The sequence below is a fragment of the Zea mays genome, chromosome 3 (genome assembly GCF_902167145.1).
Source record: "Zea mays cultivar B73 chromosome 3, Zm-B73-REFERENCE-NAM-5.0, whole genome shotgun sequence".
Taxonomy (NCBI): domain Eukaryota; kingdom Viridiplantae; phylum Streptophyta; class Magnoliopsida; order Poales; family Poaceae; genus Zea; species Zea mays.
In genome coordinates this window covers 40,940,365-40,961,783 of record NC_050098.1, presented here as the reverse complement: position 1 = coordinate 40,961,783, position 21,419 = coordinate 40,940,365, and the positions used below count along the sequence as shown (strand labels likewise).

General features: G+C 43.2%; 1 protein-coding gene across 11 annotated transcripts; it reads left to right on the top strand.

The window, feature by feature from the left end:
• The first annotated feature begins 12,724 nt into the window (after positions 1-12,724).
• Positions 12,725-20,305, top strand: LOC103649993 (proline-rich receptor-like protein kinase PERK1). Of its 11 annotated transcripts, none has more exons than XR_002267979.2 (12): positions 12,743-13,026; positions 13,265-13,385; positions 15,081-15,119; positions 15,217-15,310; positions 15,675-15,813; positions 16,794-16,933; positions 17,697-17,748; positions 17,915-17,977; positions 18,133-19,070; positions 19,175-19,245; positions 19,597-19,673; positions 19,972-20,305. XR_002267979.2 is itself a non-coding variant. In XM_020550191.2 (8 exons), the coding sequence occupies exons 5-8, from the start codon at positions 18,743-18,745 to the stop codon at positions 20,165-20,167; spliced, it is 672 nt and encodes a 223-aa protein (XP_020405780.1). In that variant the 5' UTR covers positions 15,075-15,119; positions 15,217-15,310; positions 15,675-15,813; positions 16,794-16,933; positions 17,697-18,742; the 3' UTR covers positions 20,168-20,305. The 11 variants fall into 11 exon arrangements, 1 of the variants encoding a protein (XP_020405780.1); XR_004857121.1 differs by having other exon boundaries at positions 12,743-13,167; XR_004857120.1 differs by having other exon boundaries at positions 12,731-13,385.
• Positions 20,306-21,419: the final 1,114 nt, after the last annotated feature.

Below are 21,419 nucleotides of genomic sequence, written 5' to 3'. Positions count from 1 at the left end.
AGTGATCTAAGAATAACCTTAACCATTTCATGGTCAATCCATTTTGTGCTCCCAAGGTTGCACACTTGGTTCACCAAGGTCTTCAAGCGGTTGTACATGGCTTGAGGGTCCTCGCCTTGGTTGAGACGGAATCGACCGAGCTCCCCCTTGATCGTCTCCCGCTTGGTGATTTTGGTCACTTCATCTCCTTCGTGTGCGGTCTTGAGCACGTCCCAAACCTCCTTGGCGCTCTTCAACCCTTGCACCTTATTATACTCCTCCGGACTTAGAGAGGAGAGGAGTATAGTAGTTGCTTGAGAGTTCAAGTGCTTGATTTGGGCCACCTCGTCCTCATCATAATCTTCATCCCCCATGGATGGTACCTGTACTCCAAATTCAACAATGTCCCATATACTTGTGTGGAGTGAGGTTAGGTGAAACTTCATCATTTCACTCCACCTACTATAATCTTCACCGTTAAAAGCCGGTGGTTTCCCCAATGGGACAGAAAGTAATGGAGTATGCTTGGAAATGCGAGGGTAGCGTAGGGGAATCTTACTAAACTTCTTGCGCTCATGGCGCTTAGAAGTTACGGACGGCGTGTCGGAGCCAGAGGTGGATGGCGACGAAGAGTCGGTCTCGTAGTAGACCACCTTCCTCATTTTCTTCTTCTTATCACCGCTCCGACGTGACTTGTTGTGTGAAGGGGATCCCTTCATCTTGTTGGCGGACTCCCCGGATGGAGCCTTCCCATGGCTTGTAGCGGGCTTCTCGCTTGTCCCGATCTCCCTCTTGGCGGATGCTCCCGACATCACTTCAAGCGGTTAGGCTCTAATGAAGCACCGGGCTCCGATACCAATTGAAAGTCGCCTAGAGGGGGGGGGGGTGAATAGGGCGAATCTGAAATTTATAAACTTAAGCATAACTACAAGCCGGGTTAGCGTTAGAAATATAAACGAGTCCGAGAGAGAAGGCGCAAAACAAATCGTGAGCAAATAAAGAGCGAGACACGAAGATTTGTTTTACCGAGGTTCCGTTTTTGCAAACCTACTCCCCGTTGAGGTGGTCACAAAGACCAGGTCTCTTTCAACCCTTTCCCTCTCTCAAACGGTCACTTAGACCGAGTGAGCTTCTCTTCTCAATCAAACGGAACACGAAGTTCCCACAAGGACCACCACACAATTGGTGTCTCTTGCCTCGATTACAATTGAGTATGATCACAAGAAGAATGAGAAAGAAAAGAAGCAATCCAAGCGCAAGAGCTCAAATGAACACAAATATAACTCTCTCTCTCTCTAGTCACTATTGATTGGAGTTGTCTTTGGACTTGGGAGAGGATTTGATCTCTTTGGAGTGTCTAGAATTGAATGCTATAGCTCTTGTAATGTGTTGAAGGTGGAAAACTTGGATGCCATTGAATGTGGGGTGGTTGGGGTATTTATAGCCCCAACCACCAAAAATAGTCGTTGGGAGACTGCTGTCGCATGGCACACCGGACAGTCCGGTGTGCCACCGGACACTGTCCGGTGCGCCAGCCACGTCAGCCAGCCGTTGGGGTTCGACCATTGGAGCTCTGACAGGTGGGGCCTCTAGGCTATCCGGTGGTGCACCGGACAGGTCCTGTAGACTGTCCGGTGCGCCAACTGCGCGTGCTCTGACCTCTGCGCGCGCAAACGCACATTTAATGCGTTGCAGTCGACCGTTGCGCGCGAAGTAGCCGTTGTTCCGCTGGCACACCGGACAGTCCGGTGTTGCACTGGACACTGTCCGATGCTTCACCGGACAGTCCGGTGAATTATAGCGGAGCGCCCTCTGAATTTCCCGAAGGTAGCGAGTTCAGCGTCGAGTGCCCTGGTGCACCGGACACTGTCCGGTGGCACACCAGACAGTTCGGTGCGCCAGACCAAGGTGCCTTTGGGTTGTCTTTTGTCTCTTTGTTTGAACCCTTTCTTGGTCTTTTTTATTGGCTTATTGTGAACCTTTGGCACCTATAAAACTTATAGACTAGAGCAAACTAGTCAGTCCAATTATTTGTGTTGGGCAATTCAACCACCAGAATCAATTAGGAAAAAGGTGTAAGCCTAATTTCCTTTCACTATTCGTACCGGGCCGAAACGGGTTCGGGTCGGGTCCGTGCCGGGTGGCCCGTTTGGACATCTATACTCACCGTGCCACAGTTCACGCGTGCTGCTCCACAAGCTCCGGGCAGACCTCCTCTTCAACTTCCGCCCTCTGAGCTCCTAGGCAACAAGGAGATCGTGCCCCTCGATCTGTTGCTCATGGACTCTGACGCTGGTGCTTTGATGTGTCCTCCCTGTCGATTGAGGTCGAGTAGTGTGTAACTAACAAGATCACTAGCGACAGTGGCAAGCGACATAGAGCGCATCGTCTAGATCTACCGGGCACGGTGTTCGAGGCCGAGAGCGGCGCCAGCTGGAGCAACGGGTGTTAGGTTGGGGAACGCCAACATCGTGTAAGGGGGAGATGTCTGGAGGCCGTCGCGGAGGATGGGTGCGCGTTCCACAGGGAGCGTAGCTGTGATCACTGTTGGCCACTTCCACTTCTTCCGTATCACACATGCACCTAGACATTGTGATCCATCCATCTTGTGCTTCCATAGTTCCTTATTTGGTTCACCGGGGTCTTGAGCCTGTTGTACGTTTCTGTGGGTTCTTTACCTCTCTTCACAACGAACATCCCAAGTTCACCTTCGATGAGCTCCATCATGGTGATCATCGTCATGTCATTTCCTTCGTGTGCAATCTTGATAGTGTCCCAAATCTCTTTTGTATTGTCCAAGCCACTAACTTTATTGTATTCCTCCATGCATAGATAAGCTAGTAGAACAGTAGTAGCTTGGGCATTTTTATGGATCATTTCTTGAAAATAAATAGCATTATAGTTTTCATCATTGCTATCTAAAACATGCATTCTATTTTCTACTATGTCCCAAATACTAGGATGAAGAGATAATAAATGGCTCTGCATTTTATGGCTCCACCAAGAATAATCCTCACCATCAAAGTGAGGGGGCTTTCCTAGAGGGATAGAGAGAAAATATGCATTTGAATTGTAAGGAATGCAAGAATAATTAAAAGACGTTTTAAAGTAATCGTGTTTGATCATCTTTTTCATTGAAGAGGAGTCGTCAACGTCCTTGTGCGAAGAAGAGGAAGAGTCACTGTCGTAGTAGATGATCTTCTTGTTCCTCTTCTTCTTGCCTTCCTTTTGCCGGATACTGAGTCAACAGTTTCTCCTCCCTTGGTTGTGTCGTCGGTGGGGATCTTCTCCTTCTCCTCGATCACCTTCACGTTCAATTTTGTCTCGTCACTAGCCATCTCTTTGGGTTGTTAGACCCAACAGAAGAGATTGGCTCCAATACCAATTGAGAGCACCTAGAGAGGGTGAATAGGTGGTCCTGCAAAAATAGCTTCAAAACACCCAAACTTGGTCTAATAATTGAGTTAGAGTAAACTAAAACCAAGTTTGAATGGAGAAGATGGTAGAAAGGTTCCCTTCACTTGGTTGATCTTCCAAGATATGAAAGATTCTAAGAGCAATATTCCATGTGAGTTGAGAGAACTAAGGAACAAGGAAAAATCGCAATAAAGTAAATGAGACGAGAGACAACAATTTTAATTCCGTGGTTCGGCCAAAGCCTACCTCCACGTTGTGGTGTCCTCCTTTGGATAAGGGTTGCAATCAACCCCTCTCAAGTGATCACCTAGATCACTTGAGCGCCACAATTTCTTCCTTATATCAAGTATCCCCACTTGCAAGGAATCTCCACAACTTGTAGTCTCTCACAGCCTTACAAATGATAAAAATCACAACATAGAGTAAGGGAGGGAGATAGAGTACACACACAAGAGCACAATGCAGCAACACATGCAAGAAACATAAAGAAACAAGCGCAAGAACTCAAGATCATAGAAATAGCATAGAACTCGCGCTCAGATCTCACTAAGATCATTAGCAGACGTGGTCGTGGCGTGTCGGAGTATTGTATAGCTCTTGGAGTGCTTGGGTGCCGGTTGGAGGCGCCTAGGGGGGTCCTTTTATAGGCCTAAGGGCCTAGGAGTCATTGCCTCCTCCACATGGAAGCCCCAAAAGTTTCCTGTCTGTAGGCACACCGTATTGGCTCGGTGCACATGGGACCAGGTCTTGTAGCCCCTAGTCTAGGATCCTCATTAGCCACCTTCCTTAGTTGACGTGCACCAAACCGGTCTGGTGATGTCAGCTAGGCATTTGTCGTTGCAGAACTGTTGGAGAGGGCCATTGAAGAGATGGTCCGGTGCACCAGACTCACACTATTCATGGTCCAGTGATTTAAAAAAAATCCCGAGAGCACTGAGTTCGGTTGGGTCGCACTAACCCAGTCCAATGCTCCCCGGACCAGACGAAGTTAGGCTCTTTTGAGCCTAACCTCTCCAAACTTTTTCAGCTTTCTTTGGTAGCTTCCCTACGACTTAGACAAACATAGTTAGCACTGAATCCAATTGACTAAGTGTAGGAAACATACCTTTTCTCCTCGGATTCACCATGATTTGCAATATGGCTTGTTTCAAGTCCAAAATGCACTTTTCTTGCATAAATGAGTTAGTAGATAAAACAAAGTGCGAGAAACATAGGATAGGGTGTGTGCATCTTATTCGAACACTTAAACCTCATGTTTATGTTGATTTCCCAAAGTTGCACCTTTGGCCCTCCATTTTAGCTCATTTGGACTTGATCTCTTCAACTTGCCTTCAAGTCAACATGTGCTCATACTCATATGAAGATAGTTAGTTCAAGATGGTGTGTTGATCACTTAATCACCAAAACAGGTAGAAATGACCCTATGGCACATTTCCCTTTCACAAGTGCGTTTGCGAGATTGTATTGCTCAGTGTTCTTGATTACAGAGAGTTCTGAAGCTATAAGACATCTATGCCTACTAGGGTGTCTCGTTTTCATTGGGGTACCTCTACCACCTTATGACGACGGAAAAACAAGTTACACGCACCACGCCCACGACCGTTGCCAATCCAAAATAGGCTTCGACCTATACGAAAGTCAGTGAGTCCTCGGGGAGCATGTCGCACCCTCTGGTGCGTACGATCTGATCCACGCGCCTTCACGCCCACGCAACAGTCGTTCCCGCCTGCTTCTGGTCGTGCGCATCTAATAGCTTGTAAAGCCTAGCCGCTTGGGCCTCCAAGGCCTCTTTAGCAGCCCATGGGTCGTAACCAGGCTATGGCCAGCTAAGGGATATTCATCCACCACATAAACATGAATGACACCATATGAATGTATATACATGTCGATGTTTTAAGCAACTAAAACAAATATATTTGCGGTTAATAGGAAAATAATGAACTAATATGTTGCCCACATATTTTTCTGTGTTCTTGCTTTTCTATATTGTATTTCTACAATCCAACATATATGTATTACCAGTACACTCCAAAAACATGTGCGAATAGTTCTGATTATCAACTACTTTCCAAACAGTTTGTACTTACATATATGTTATTGTGTATTATATATTAACTCATATATAATATTTAAGTACAATTTAAGATCTTGAAATCTCCCTTGTGGGTTCTGGTGGTTTGGATGATAACTCAATTAAATGACTGATAGATGTGTTAAGTGTTTTGTAGGTGCATAGTGTACAGTTTGAAGAGTTCAACACAAGAAATCAAGTGTGGTGATCCAAAGGTTGAGATGAATATGGACAATGGACATCACAAGCTAAGAGAAGGTGAACATTGCTTATGTGATACTCGATGTGCATAACTTGGAGACAAATGGTCAAGCAAAGGATGGAGGCAAGACGAAGTACGAGGTACCGAGTGCATGGGAGAAGGTCAAGGAGGCTAAGGTACGTAAAGCAAGGGGTGAAGCAGAAGACTTGCAAAGTCAAGGTTGATCGAGTTGAGAAGAGCTATGGTGCATCGAGTATCACTACCTAAGGATGTGACTTACAACCAATAGATAATACCTATGGTTATGTGGTGTAAGTCATAAGGATAAAGATCAAGCTCAAGAAGTAGGACAAGGTCACTAGAAGGAGTAATAGTGTCAAAGCTAGAACCTAGAAACAACCCACAAGAGCTAAGTTCACTCTGACCTTTAGTTTGGGTTGCTCCTGTGTTTGAATATGTTCTATGTGACCATTTGCAGGGTGTTGGAGCTCATAGATGACAATCTAGATCAAGTCAAGTCGACTTTGATGGTTTGGAGTCCAACATCGACATCAAATAAGCCAAAATGGGAAGAACAACGGAGAAGGTTAAGTATGCCAAGTTTGAGTGTTTAACTAAGTTGCATACACCTTCTAATATCCATATGGCACTTTGGTGCTGCTCTCTAACCATGTTTGTAGAGAAAGTGTCATTTGGGGCTCTGTTTAAGGTAAAATAAAAAAAACTAAGAAGAGAATGGAAAGAGATAACTTTCTGGGACTTATTCAATTAGATTATGCTCTAATCCTGTGTGTCTAAATCACAGGGAAGTCCTCTTAAGAGTTGAGATCATCTGGAGAAGAATTGGAGAAGATAGCCATCACTGCAACCTGTCTGGACGCACCGAACTGTGAATAGTAGGGGTCCGGTGGCGCACTGGGCCGGCTAGGTGGTGGGGTTGGCTGATGGCTTCGACAGCCTGGTGCACCAGATCAGGTTTGTGGTGCACTAGACTGCCTGTACGGAGGAACAGGCTGGTCTCTAGAATTATTTTTATAATTCATTGGACCGTGAACAGTACTGGTCTGGTGTGCAATGCACCGCCTGTCCAACGGCTCTCTCCAGCGGGATGCGACAACAAATGGCTAGCTTACATCATAGGACAGTCTGATGTGCACCAATACCGGTCTAGTGCCACTCATCTATGGAAGGTGGCCAATCAGATCCAGGACCGGGACACGTGGACACGGTCCAATGCCCCCGTAGCAGATGGAGTTTTCAGCATTTTAAATAAGGAAGGGGCAACGGTTAGGGGCTCATTTAGGATTATTAAAGGACCCCTAGGTGCCCGTATTCAAGTGTCCAAGGCTCCCAAGTCCAGCAACCAAGTGTAGGCATATTGTAAATCATTTCTACCTCCCCCTGGTGTGTTCTTCTCTCTAGTTTGTGTGTTGGCAGAGTTATAAGCCAAGAGAGAGTAGGGGAGTGCTGCTGCAAGGTTGAGCAAGATCTTGAGCATAATGTTACGCTGTCAGAGAGCTGCGGACGTCTGTGACAGCCTCGGCTCTATGTAACCGACTTCGACATAGTGGAGGCTCTGTCTGTCACCTTGACAAATCTGAGCAACCGGAGGACGAATTAAGACAATCGAAACCAAGGTTTAGCTAACTCCAACATGGATGAAGGCAAGCATTTCAAGCTTGGCCGAACCATGAGATAAATTCGTGTGTATCCTATGTGCTCTTCTCTGTATTGTTTTTTGTCTCTCTATTTTGATTGCTTTACTCTTTGCACTTCTATACTTATCTTTGATATTAGTTATTTTTGAAGTGCTGGCTATTCTAATACAAGAACTTTAATTTTGTTGCGACCTACTCGAAGTGATCTTCATTCTGCTACGATCCAAACTTCGAGTAGAGTAAGATTTCTAAGTTTTTGGTGTTTATTTTTATTCGCCTATTCACCCCCTCTCTAGGCGACATCCAGATCCTATTCTCAGTCAAAGGAAACTTTCAATTGGTATTGGAGCTAGGCCTCTCCACTGTGGGCACAGCTGTCTGGAGATGACGACGTCAAAAGAGGTAACACTAGAACTACTGCTTGGTGATGGTGCTAATTACAAATCTTGATCTGCCTTTGTTCTTAATGCTTTTATGAGTATTGATCCTGATTTGAGACAAAACTTTAGAAAAAAGTATTGTACCCTCTAATATTGGTGCAAATCCCTCTAAGGAAGAATTAAAATGTTTATCTCTCAATCACGATGCTTGCAACATCTTAGTTGACTCTCTTTCTAGATATGCTTATTTTGCCATTATGAGTAGTGATAATGATTTATTTGTTGATGCTCATGATCCATGGACTACAATTAAATTGAAATATATTAAGTCCAAAAGTATTGCTTCTACTTCCTCTATTGTTTGTGGTACTAACTGTTGGTCACTTGTTCTCAAATGCTGTGAATCAAGAACAAGGCAACACAATTGTTAAAGATTAAAGTTCTTTGTCCTTCGAAGCATTATCTCCTCTTGGATATAATGATCTTCAGATGAAGGTCATGAAGGACATTCCTTCATCATTCATGAGGACAAGATTGCATAGAGATAATGAATGTAATCCATTGGCTCATTCACATATGTATTTCACAATGTACACATGAACATTAACAAAATTCATATTACATTGATACCTTCGGCTTGTTCGAAGGTGCAGACGCGAGAGCAATTACAATTTAGCGTGAACAATACGGTGCTATTGCTCATCTATTTATAGGCATGAGACGCAGCTCGAGTAAAAGTACATTTGTGTCCTCAACATTTATTCACAATTATGACACAAATCATTAGGGATCGGCTAGTCTTTTTCTCTTCGGGCCAGCATCATGTTTGATCTTCATCATCGTCTTAAGTCGAAGATGTTACTCTTCGGCTACAGCTTCAGAGTTCATTCCTATCATCCCCAGGCTATATCTTCGTCTTGTACACCTTTGCCCTAGGAAAAACTTCCATCCTAAAGCCGAAGCTCCCTATAATAATCCATGTTATGCTGAAAGCAGAAAGTTAGTCATGTTTTTGAGGACCTTCGGAAGAGGAAGGCCCTCAACAGTAACCCCTCGTAATATCAATTTGTTTCTTTGTAACAAATTCAGACTGTGATGTGAACGAAGGCCTTTAGTCGAATGCCCGAAAAACACCTTCCCTTCACTAAAATAGCGAATCATTCTGAACTGTGAGACCCACCTATCAGTGGAGCTCTGAGTATATATAGAAGCATGTGCCGTGAATATTTTTTGTGCCATTTAGTTGTTTGCGTTTTGATTGCTATCTTAGCCTTCTTCTCTTTGCGAGCTTGATTGATTTCCGAGCTTCGACACTTGTCGTAACCATCATCCAAATGGCTGAGGACAAGAAGATTATAGACCCCACAATGGCTGGGTTTTACAAAGCAATGGAAAAAACCAATGCGGAAAAGATTACCAATGAGATGCTAGCTGGGTTGTCTGGAGATTCTAGCGACATTAACAAGTTTGATGTGGAGAGTGGAAATGAAGATGCCAAAGATCGGCCATGGCGGCCAAGCCATGTTGTTTTTGGGAAGTCATCTATCAAGCAAGGGCAAATCGAAGCGATGAAGGACAAGTATTTTCATGACATTTCTATGGTGAGGGCCGGGGAGGGGGAAGCACCATTCCCCTTCCCGAAGCTAATGAAGTGGTGGTTTTTAAGAGCTTCATGAAAGCTGGGCTTCGCTTCCCACTACACAAGATGTTGGTTGAAGTTCTGAAGACATTCGAAATATACCTTCATCAACTTACCCCCGAAGCCTTTATCAAAATGGGGGTTTTATATGGGCTATGAAGAGTCAAGGGCTAGAGTCGGATGCTAGGTGTTTCTGCAATATTCATGAGTTATCCTACCAGGCAAAGGCAACTGGAAAGGAACAATACCATAACAACTTCGGATGTTACAGCTTCGTGCCCCGCTTTGAGGCTGTCGGAGAGTAGATCTCCGGCCGGGTGGCGGAGTGCACCCACCCTAAGTCCTGAGATGAGGAGGGGCTTAGGCGTTTCACTTGATCGTTGGAGTGAAGGGGAAGAACACAAAAACACACAAGGGTTTAGAGTGGTTCAGGCCGCCGGAGCGTAATACCCTACTCCACTGTGAGATGTATTGCTTGAGAGCTTGTATGAGCTAGCGAGTCTGAGATTGCGTGTGTGTGTAACGTTGCATGCCTCCCCTTTTATAGCTAAAGGGGGGTATGCACAAAGGCACTGGGCCCCGACATGTGGGCCCAGGAACATAAAGAATATAGCGCTTGGAGCCACTAATGTCTGTTGCCGAGACAATCTTCTTGTGCCCTGTCGCCGAGATCTGCGTATCCTTGGCGTACAGGGGAAGCTTCTTATAGAAGGGTGGATGAGTATAGCGCGCCGCTCGGTACAGGCGTACTGTTTCGCCAGCAGACCCAGCAGGCATGCTGCCCGCTGGATGACCTTGACGCCGCCTGCCAGTGGATGGGACGCCACACAATAAATGCTGAGAGGGCACATCGCCCGTCAGCGCAGTGGCAGGCGGCGCGTCCTTTCTTCAATAAATGCAGGGGCTGCACGTCTTCATGTCAGGTTTGGCCTGTTGCTTATGCCATGGGCCATAAGCAGCGGGTCTCCGCCTGAGCGGGAAGTGGAGGGCAAGGCCCAAACACGTGTCAGCATCGGACCCCTGCTCATACCAGGGTCCTTCTCGTTCTGGGACCCTGCTGGGGTTCAGATTTACCCGAAGGCTCCGGATTTATATGTATAGGGGTCCGTGTCCTTCTGTGGGGGACCAGACTGACTGGGATGTGTTGTCTTTCCTTGCCACGTGGCACCGTCTCCGGCGTGGCTAGGAGACGTCGCATGGGTGTGGCGTCTTCATGCTGTAGGAGTGGGTACCCCTGATTTAGGGTACCGACAGAGGCAAATTATCATGTGCCAACATTTCGGAAGAAGGGTCGGGCTCTTGGATGAAGCAATGGTTCTACGTAAAGAATGATCTGAATCAGAGGGACGATGTGAGGGGCATCATTCAATGTCCCATATGGTCGTGCTTCAGCATTAGGTGACCATCAATTGCAATTGGAAATGAGGTGCAAGCATGCCTAATGGCTTTCAACACCGTATGTACTTACATCGGTACCAGGGATTTGGTACAAGAACATATTGCTTTCAAAGTATGGCCTCTTGTGAATGAATTGGAAATGCCGAATGAAACTGCCGCTAGCTCCAGCCAAGGTGGTTTGGTTTATCTTAAGTACACCTTCCGATCCGGTACAGAAGCCAATTTGACGAGCCAAATGATGATTGGCTAGATGCTATAGAGGCGACCAGTGATGAGCTGCTGGGAGCCTACTCAAAGGCAAAGGACGAGGCCATGACTATTGCCTTCGACGCTTGAGGAAAAAGAAGAGTGAATAGAGTTTTGATGTAATTGGGTTTGTTTATCCTGACTATTGTTTTCTTGTCCGAAGGCAAGGAGGAAAAAGGAAAGATGCTACTTCAACCTCTTCTAGCGCGCCGAAGCCGAAGAGGGCCAAGGTCCTAACACGTAGGCTTAAGCCTATTGGGAGGACCGAGGTGTCGAAGCTTACTGAAAGTGCTGAGGCTGCCCCCTCAGGTATGGAATCAGCTCCTGCCATGTCAACCGAAGCTAGTGTAAATCCGGTAAAAGAGCCTGAATCAGAAAAGACAGCAGAATAGCCAAAGGTGATGAGCCCTCCAGCTATAACAGGGATGTCGATGCTATCGACTACTGCAGCAGCGACTCCAAGGAAGAGAAGAATGGCTATTGTTTTAGATGTTGTTTTAGAATCCATGAAAGTGCCAACTCTCGCTTCTTCTGAAGCATCTAGCAAAAAATCTGAAGATGCAAGAGAAGTGACTACTGCAAGCGCGACTACTGCTCTCACCGAAGCCGGACCTTCGAGAGCTGCGCCAGTAAGACTGATGGAAGAGAGTCTTCCTGAAAATTCTACATCTCCTTCTCCTGAAGCACCTCTCCATGGTGATTTGGAATACATTGTTCGACACACTAGCAGTTAACATTGGAACAAATTGCCGAAGTGCAACACTATGCCAAGGACTTGAAATACCCCCGAGGGTCCTTGGTATACAGAGGAAATGACGAAGACGACTTCCTCTACTGTCTGCCCGACAGTAAGGAGGTTAATGTTTGCCGCGAGATGATGAACAATATGGGGTTTCTGAAGCTTGAGCTTGGTTTGTCTGCTATGACGAAGGATTGACGTGCGGATAGCCTCGCTTACAATAGCTTGAAGGTTTGCACTTTTTGGCTTCGTATTTGGTACTTTTTGTTACATTGGACTATCTTTTGGTAATTCTTACTGTTATTGTTTGTTCATTCTTCTGTTTGGCAGGGTCTAATCCTTAGTAAGGCTCTGAAGACTCAAAAATATGCAGAGGATGAAAGCTGCTAGATAGCACTTGGAAACCTCCGATCGGAGGTTGTAACTTTCAGAAACTAAGCTCTTGCAAAGGATAAGATTTTACTATCTTTGGTCGAAAGGCTGAAATCTAGCGAAGCTAAACTGTCCGCCCAAGCAGAGGTGCACAAAGCTAAAGTGCAAGAATTAGAAAATAAACTTGCTGAAGCAACTAAAATTTTTAATGTAGAGCTAACAAAACGTGAAATATCTGAAATTGAACGCGCAAGGGTACAGAAAAATGTTGAAGAGCTACGTCAAGCTAAGGAAGAGTGATATAAAGTTGCTACAGAATGTGCTAAGAATTTGAAGAATAGCTTTTCTAAAGTTGGCGCATTTTCCACAGAGCAGAATTTCATGGGTAAATGTTCGTGGGTAAAAGTAAGAACGTGGGTACCGACGTTCTTACTTGAGTTAAGTTCATGGGTTATATTAAGAACGTCGGTACCTACGTTCTTAAGTTAAGTTCGTGGGTCTTAGCTAAAACCGTCGAACTTAACGAGTTAGGAACGTGGGTACCCACGTTCTTAAGTTAAGTTCGTCGGGCATGTGTACACCGTCGAACTTAATCATTAAAACCTAAAATCCAAATCCCACTTGCGGCTCTCTCTCACATGTCTCATTCCTGCCCACACGCTTCTCTCTCTCACCAGCGCCAGGCTGCGCCGCCTCCGCCCCACCGCCTACAGGCCGCGCCGCCTCCGCCCCACCGCCTGCAGGCCGCGCCGCCTCCGCCCCACCGCCTGCAGGCCGCGCCGCCGCCCCGGCTCGGCACCGACAGCAGGCCACGCCGCCGCCGTGCCACCGCCCCGGCTCGCGCCACCGCCCTGGCTCGGCACCACCGCCCCGGCTCGGCACCGACAGCGGGTCGCGCCGCCGCCCCTGCTCGCCAACCCCAGCGGTTCAAACATTAGCTCGTTTTCACTGCTACTGCATTGGGTTCTGCATAGTTCTTCCTTGGTTGTTTGATGTAAACCACAGCTGGGGAGCTTAGCTGTATAGAACTGATTTCACGTGTTTGTTGACGAGTTTAGCTGCATAGGTACCGATGAGTTTGTCCTGAACAGAAATTTTATTTGGATTCAGTTCGGTGAGCTCTTAATTGTGTCCTACCCACATCCCTCTGCATCCCTCTGCAGGGTGCAAGAACTGTGCTAACGTGTGTTCTAAGGTCTTCCAAATCGAGGATGATTTCGGACGGGCAAGAGTTTACGACCAATCAGGCAGCACAGAACTGATTCAAGAAGCTATTGACAGTTGGTGAGGATGGGGAAAAATGTTTATCTTTTTTTCGTTAATTTACCAATGATCCTAGTATCCCTACTGAAAATTTGGTATAACGTGGGCCAAACAAACATTTCTTTTGGTTTCAAGTCATGTATTTTGACTACCTTTTCTGATGTTCTGATAAGTTCTCGTTTTTGTAATGCACAGAGTAGAGAGAGTAAATGTATGATTATGTTGACTGTAAGATTATTTTGACTACCATGTTACATTCTTCTTTGATCATTTTTGTTTGAATGTAGGCAAAGGTGAAATGCTTGTCTGGTTTGCTGTCCACCAGAATTGTGCTGAACCTTAGTTCATAATGATAGTGCCATTTGTATTGCATATGCTTTCACACACTTTCACTTCATAGCAATGCCATTTAACACAACTGATGTCGTATAGCTGAGCCATCCTACAAATTTATTTATCTTTATGCACATTGGGTATGCTTTCTTCAACACAGAAGAATCTGCCTGGCTTAGGCAAGTGCTCCCTGATTTTGGATGCTTGGGAGGTTTTAAAGTCGAGCGACTAGTAATGACTAGTCGAGAAGTAGATGCAGAGGTGATAGTCAATATGAGCGACTTGACTTTCTCTACTAGTCGCTCGACTCGTCGACTAGTCACAACTAGTCGTAGCATTTGAGTTAGGCGACTAGTCACAACACAGAAGAATCTCTGCAGTAATCCAAGTTTATCTTACTATTTTAACTTAGTTGCATTGCATTTCTTCGGGTCTACACATACAGGTATCAGTCTTGCTTGCTTGGATCTTTTCAAACTGTGGAACTAATTGAAACATTTATGAACTATCAGGTACGGGGCAGATAGATAAGCTTGGTTTTTTATCCATCCTTTTCGCTGATATCAGATACTTCCCGAGCCTAAAAAAAACTACCATCCCTTTCCATTTTACATTTTCCTCTACTATGTTATGTCATGACTGCATTAGTGGTTTAATCTGTTACCTAAGTATAAAAATAGCAACCTGCCAAATAGTCGAATGGTTCAGGAAAGAAGACTTTATGTTGAGTCCACGAGTGATGCATTTATATTTGCAATGTTGTTTGTTTTATCTGTCTCTAGGTTTCAATTTTTTTTGGGTGGGGGTTCAAATTAATTGTGGTTTCACACATTTTTCTAATGCCATGTTTGAACAGATCTCATGTATATTGGATTTGTGTTCCAGCTCCAAATACTTGTCAAGAACAGAAATCACTGCAATAAGTTGTGAGTAGTAAAAAAAGGGACAATGCTTAAGTTGCATGAAAACTAGATGAGTATAGGTGAAGCAATGCATGTGTTAGATGCTACTAGTTGCTATGCTAACCTCTTGAAATAGATTTCAATGGGGTCACCTTTTTGGGAGTTTCTTTTTCTTTGTTTACCTAAATACCTAGTAGATATAATTCTTTATGGTTGACTGTAGCCTCATTGTTTTTGACTAGTAGATTAAGATGTATGATCCAGCATGTTTCTGCATCTAAACATTTGTATCATTTCAAGTGATTGAACAATCGTAGCTTTATTGCTTATTTCAGTATGTGGTGCTTCTCTGATGATAGCATCGAAATATTGATGAGGCAATCACTTCCTGAAGTTGATATGTTATATCATCAACACTTCTTCCAAAGTCAAACTAGCCACGGCTTTCTAACCTCTTGTAATATGTTTTCTGCCTTCTCAGGCAAGTTCACGCTGGGAGAAAAGACAAGCCAAAGTCCTGGTACAATTTTCTGCTTGATTGGATATACAAGAAAGAACAACATGGTCTGATTCAATAGTAGTTTTTTTGATATATGAACTGTCTGCATTTCTTGTAGGAGAAGGTAAGAAGGCGGATGAGCCAAGATGATTCCAGAAAGGGTGGCTCATGGAGTGACATCTGGGGAGCACCAACAAGATACGAGAAGAACGGTAAAGCTAGCATATTTTAGCCTTTAAAGATGTTCTCTGTTCTTCACATAGAAGCCTTGTCAACGTTCCTGCTATCAGAATTTTGGAGTCATCCTATGTTACGCTATCTGAATTTTGGAGTCATCCTATGTTACGCTTTTCTACCTATACACTACAAAACTTAAGGACAGTAATGTGGCCTGGGACTTATTTTTGCAAAAATGGGCAATGTTGTGATATTTTAGACGAACATGATAGGTTAATATATAGATAGTTGGTTATTCTTAATATGCAAACCAATTTTAAATTCATGCAGTCATCATGGCAATGAATAAAAATGTCGTATTGATATGTATTTAATTACTACCTGTTTCCTTTCTATCAGGTACATCCCATTACTAAAGGAGACATTTATGTTCCCACAAAGCTTGGGCATTTTAGGTGGAAAACCTGGTACATCAACACACATTGCTGGGGTACAGGATGATAGGGCTCTCTACCTAGATCCCCATGAAGTTTAGATGGTAAACCTGCATACATTTTATATTTACTTAGCATGCATATGCATCTATTTCATAAACGTTGTATAGTTTTCTACCTTGTAACTTAAGTTGAGCACCATACTTAAGAAGTATCAAAATCATCAAGTTTCAAGTTTGAACTGAGTTCCATTCTCTTATTCAAAGATAACAGTGGCATGTCTATTCTGCAGCAATTCCTGTTCCATAGGCCACTAGAATCTGGTTATTTTTGTTGGAGTGAAGTGCATTGTGAGTTCCTAAAATTCGTTAGGTTGTGCCATTGGAGTCCCTGAACTTGGCAGCTGAAGATTCAGGTCAAGGCATGCTCAAACTATATCGGTAGTGAAATAGGGCATGGTATTAGAGAGAACTGCAGATTGTTGCAATTATCATGTGAAATCAGCAAGGATTTCATATTCTGGATTATAGAGCAAACTGAAAAGTTTTCATATCCTTACTTTCTTTGGGCTTAATAATTAGCAGGACCATGCTAAGCTTATGAGCCATTTGTATCCCTTGTGGGCCTGACACAACCAATTTTGTTAGACATAATCATGTGTTGAGTGTCTGATTTGGGGTAGAGTTCCATTGGAGGTAGGGCGTCGAGCGGGGTCCCGTGCGGCAGCGCCAGGCGCGGTTTGGTTTCGTTGGGACTTGTGAGCAGCTATCACTTATGGTAGCCGGCTGCCTGGCTTGGAGCCGTTGAGCTCGAGTCAGAACTGTTTATCTTGGAACAATTACTCAGCTGGACCTGCCGATGAACAATTACGAGCATGAGAAAATTACTCTAGGTTTTTAGATTGACTATGGACTCTTGTTGCTTTGTTGAACACTTGAACCAAACTTCTATAAAATGGACTCTTGCGCACTTATTCTAGACTGACATTCTTTTGTACTGAGTCACCAGTGCATACTTGCTGATATTTTGATGTTGGATTGGGTAACATCTGAACATCTTGTGCCCACTCTTGACTGTTATTCAGGTAATAGAATAAACATAGAAGGCGCTTTCAGTTTGCCGTGTTCCGCAAGGAAGAGAGCTAGTTATAGATCTTTCTGAGTGTACAGTTTATTTGGAGGGGAGAAGGATAAAGATGAGAATGGCGATGAAGCGCCATCGAAAGTAAGTAGTTGATTGATCATCTTGTTTCCGCTGTTATTGTCAAATCTGAATTTTAGGTCTGCTCATATAAACTAGCAGGTAGATATGCCGTCAATAAAATGGATGAGTATTTTTGGTATATACACATGCTTTTACTAGTAGAGGAGTATTTATTTTCATTTGTAGCAGCCAAGGAACTTGTGCATTTCTTATGAATCATGAGAAGACCATGAAGATGCACACAAATTTGCTTGACTTCTGACCAGTAATAATTAGCGAAAGAAAGAAAATCCAGAACGGCGTAGCTTGGTAGCAAGTTCAGTAGGGGCCAGACTAATACATCAGCTTGATAGCATCCTTGCACCGGTGCCTTGGACTTTGGCGGTTAGAAGAGGTTTATAATTTTATATGATGAAATTATGTGCATCTTTAGTTGTTTTTGCCTCACTGCTCTGTAAGGACATATAAAATTGGTATTTGTACTTCCTAAGGTTCTCCTTGGAATGGTAGAGTTTTACAGGGAACCTTCAATTTACAAAGGAATCAAGAAAATTTTCTGCCTTTCAATCAGAGCCTAAAACAGAGAAAGAACTGTACATTCATCAGAATCAATTCAGCTTTCACACTTATTTCTTGTTGCTTGTTCAGTTTGGTTTCTTGAATTGCACTTTGTAAGTTGCTCAATAGCTATTTAGTTACTTATGTCACTTCAGTACATGCCACTTGTCCTCTTTACAGATGTTAACCAAGTTTTCTAATTGTAATTAACATTTATTTGAATCAGGTATTGGCAAATATTAAGTGGCCTGAAACACTCGAGACTGATTTTATCTACAGTGAGAAAACAATCAATTTTCCTATACTGAAATAGTTACTCCTTCCATACCAAATTATAAGTCGTTCTAGCTTTTTTAGGCTCAGTTTTTGTTATCCATCTAGATATACACTATGCCTTGGTATTATTTTTTAGATGTTTCTTGCTTGGGTAAAATTATTTTATAGGTGCTTTATCATTTGGGACTTCAATTAATCCACAGTTCATTGCAAGCTTTGCTTCTGCTGCTGGTAAACGTCCTCATCAAGATTTCGACTCTCAAGAATCTGATCCAGAGGCAATTCTTAACTGTTTGCTGAAGCTTACTGTATTCTAGAAAATCACTGGAATATGTATATCTTTTCTTGATGGACATAACCACTTAAGTGTTCCTTAATTTTCGTAGTGGGGTTGGTGGATAGCAAACCATGAGCTGAAGAAGCCATCAATTAGTCTGTTGTTTCCAACAATCATCCTCCTCAGTCGCCGCCATCAACAGCAGCAGCAGCGATGCTAAATAGTAGTGGTGGATCTGGTTCTAACTACTCTGGTGGCGAGATCCTACCTCCACCATTTTTTTATCTTTATTATCTGTGATTCTGCAATCCACATGTTTGATTTTTTACTTAGTTTCTCTTTGAGACCGGTCGCCATGTTTGGTTAGCACATCTAGAATGCATTACAATTGGAGGCAATAGCTGTTCACTATCCACTATAACCTGAAAGCTTAGCTGTTCAACTGAGCTTTCTGATTCTTCCATTTTTTTCCATTCAAGTATATGATATTCTTGTGTGCTATTCAATATTACAAATAACAAATTTGCATATGAGAATAATTAAGTAAATTTGGCCACCTAATCAGTAGGATTGTTTGGTTGGAGGAATTTTTGTAGCATGTGAAACTTGAGCTAATTAGAAAGCAACCACTACCTTCTCTTCAGCATGAAAAAATAGCTTAGCCATTTCTTAGAGTTAAGCCCTTAGCCACTTGCTGGCCTTATCGTCTGGAAGAAGAAATGGTACTCAACTGCTGGTCTCTTTGGCAAATTTTTCTTTGCACTTTTCTTGTTCGAACTGGCAATCCACAACCAAGTACCTTGCTTGCACCAACAAAAGTCCCTTCTACTGTAGGGCAATCCATGGATTTATTGCTTGTCCTGAAATTTGATAGAGGCATTCATGATATCAGTTGCTCGTTAATTCCATTTGTTTCTTGTTCTCTTGTGCATTGTTATGACATATTTGCACCTTTTGCGGGGAACGATCGACCAACAATGGAGTGGCCCACTAGATTAAAGATCGCTCTGTGTGCTGCCAAGGGTTTAGCTCATCTTCATGAAGACTGTGAGTGTACATACATTACGATGATTAATATTTTATTACAATCATATTTCCTAGTAAATATTGAAATATACACGGGTCTTATATAACATCTTTCTTATGAGCAGGTCATCCAAAGATCATCCACCGCGACATTAAGGCATCTAACATTCTTCTTGACTTCAAATTTGAATATAAGGTATGCTCTGAGTTTTTCTTTTCTGTTCTAGAGTTAATAGCTGACTGTTTTTGTTAACTGAAAATGTATTTATCACACAATGCTTATATAAACCACTTGATTAAGTTATATTATGTTAGGACATTTTGGCAGTCCACTAATTATATCTGGTTTGATGTTGTTATAAAGTGATCTCTGCTAACTAATCTATTTTGGTGGCCGTAAAGTTTTGCTTGCTTGAAATTTGATCACATTAGTTGAATTTTGTCTATAACCACATCAGATGAGAATTATACAGCCTTCTTGCTTAAATGTACAGACCACCGTTTAATTTTTTGAACTTTATTTTATCTAACAATTGTCTCTCTACAGGTTGCTGACTTTGGACTTGCAAAGTTCACTACTAATAATAACACCCATGTTTCAACAAGAGTAATGGGCACCTTTGGGTATGTATAAATGCTACCTTATAATTCAAGTTCAAGGTTAGACATTATAGGCAGACATGCTGCATACCTATTTGGCTGAAAATTTTAAGCATGTGGATGCCATTACCTAATACTGATGCAATTCAGACTAGATCAGAATCTGGTTAGTTTCCTTAATGATACAATACCCTATAGGTTTTTGTAACCTTGTCATTTGCATCATATTCTCAGCTATCAGGAGAGTTATTCCAACATTCAACTTGTTATGCTAATGCTAGTAATAATTATGGCTTGCTAATACACATCTTCCTGGCTCTAGGTATTTGGCACCTGAGTATGCAGCGTCTGGCAAGCTCACAGAAAAATTTGATGTATTTTCTTTCGGAGTCATGCTTCTTGAGCTTATTACTGGGCGGCGACCAATTGACACAACCCAATTGGCACTGCTTGCTATAAGCACATATGTACTTCCATTTGCATGTTGTATAATACTAATACCAATTGCAAAATTATAGTTATTTTTTCTACCCTTGTTAGTTAATAAGCATATTTCTGGTCAATAGGTTGTATTCTTATTCTTGTAACCGTGTTAATTAATGTTATGGACTTGTAGTCTTGTATTACCTTGTGAATATATCTGTCCCTGCCTGCCATGTGAACGTGCTTAGCCTGGAATTTGTGATATGTACATATATCAATGTGTTTGAAATCTGTATTGTATGTGATATATTGTGTTGCATGTAATATTATGTGTGTCTAATTTTGCATTTCTGTATTTTTTATTTTTTTCTAGAAAAGGGTTAAGAACGTGGGTACCCACGTTCTTAAGGTTAAGAACGTGGGTACCGTCGAACTTAATGGGCAGCCCTCACCGACCCAGGCACGACCCATAAGTTTGACGGCCACGTGGCCCCGTCGAACTTAAATGTAAGAACGTGGGTGCCGTCGAACTTATGGAAAAAAATTCGACGGCCCCCGTCGAACTTAAAAACCCACGTTCTTAACCTTAAGTTCGACGGTACCCACGTTCTTAAACTTAAGTTCGACGGTACCCACGTTCTTAACCTTAAGAACGTGGGGGCCGTCGAACTTACTTCTTTAAGTTCGTCCAAAAATCGCCGTCGGCTATGTTCGTGGGTAAACCCACGTTCTTATGGTAAGTTCGACGGCCTATTACATTAAGTTCGACGGTTTTTCACCCACGTTCTTTAACCAGTTTCTTGTAGTTATCCGCTGGATTAACGGCGAAACCGAAGCTTTCGAAGAAATTCTTAGCGACAGATGAGATTTATGTGCCTTCGTTGATGTCCAAGGGGTCGTGTCAGTCCTGGAAAAGGTCGGTTGTGAACATGCCAAGGATGTGACTCAACCAGGATTCTTGCTTTCGGCTGATAACATTAAAAACCCTTCAGCCAACGCTACTGCATTAAGCGGAAAGTTCTATTCCAAAGTATGGATGAAGGGTGGCCGAGAAATAGCTGGCGAAGCTATTAGAAGAAATGAGAAAGAGTCTCATGACGCCTTAGAAGAGGCTAAGAGAGCTGAAGAGACTACTGAATGCGCCATACTTATATGTATATTCATTACAACTTAGCTTCGTAAATTATTGTAGCTTCGGTACTAACAGATACTTGTATTTTGATGCAGCTGGGCTTTCTCCCCCTCTAGAGCTATACGATCCTGAAGCTGATCCATCTCTGAAGGGGGCGCTTGATGTAACTAGAATTGCTAACGAGGCCGTTGACGAAGGTGTCAACAGACTGTTGA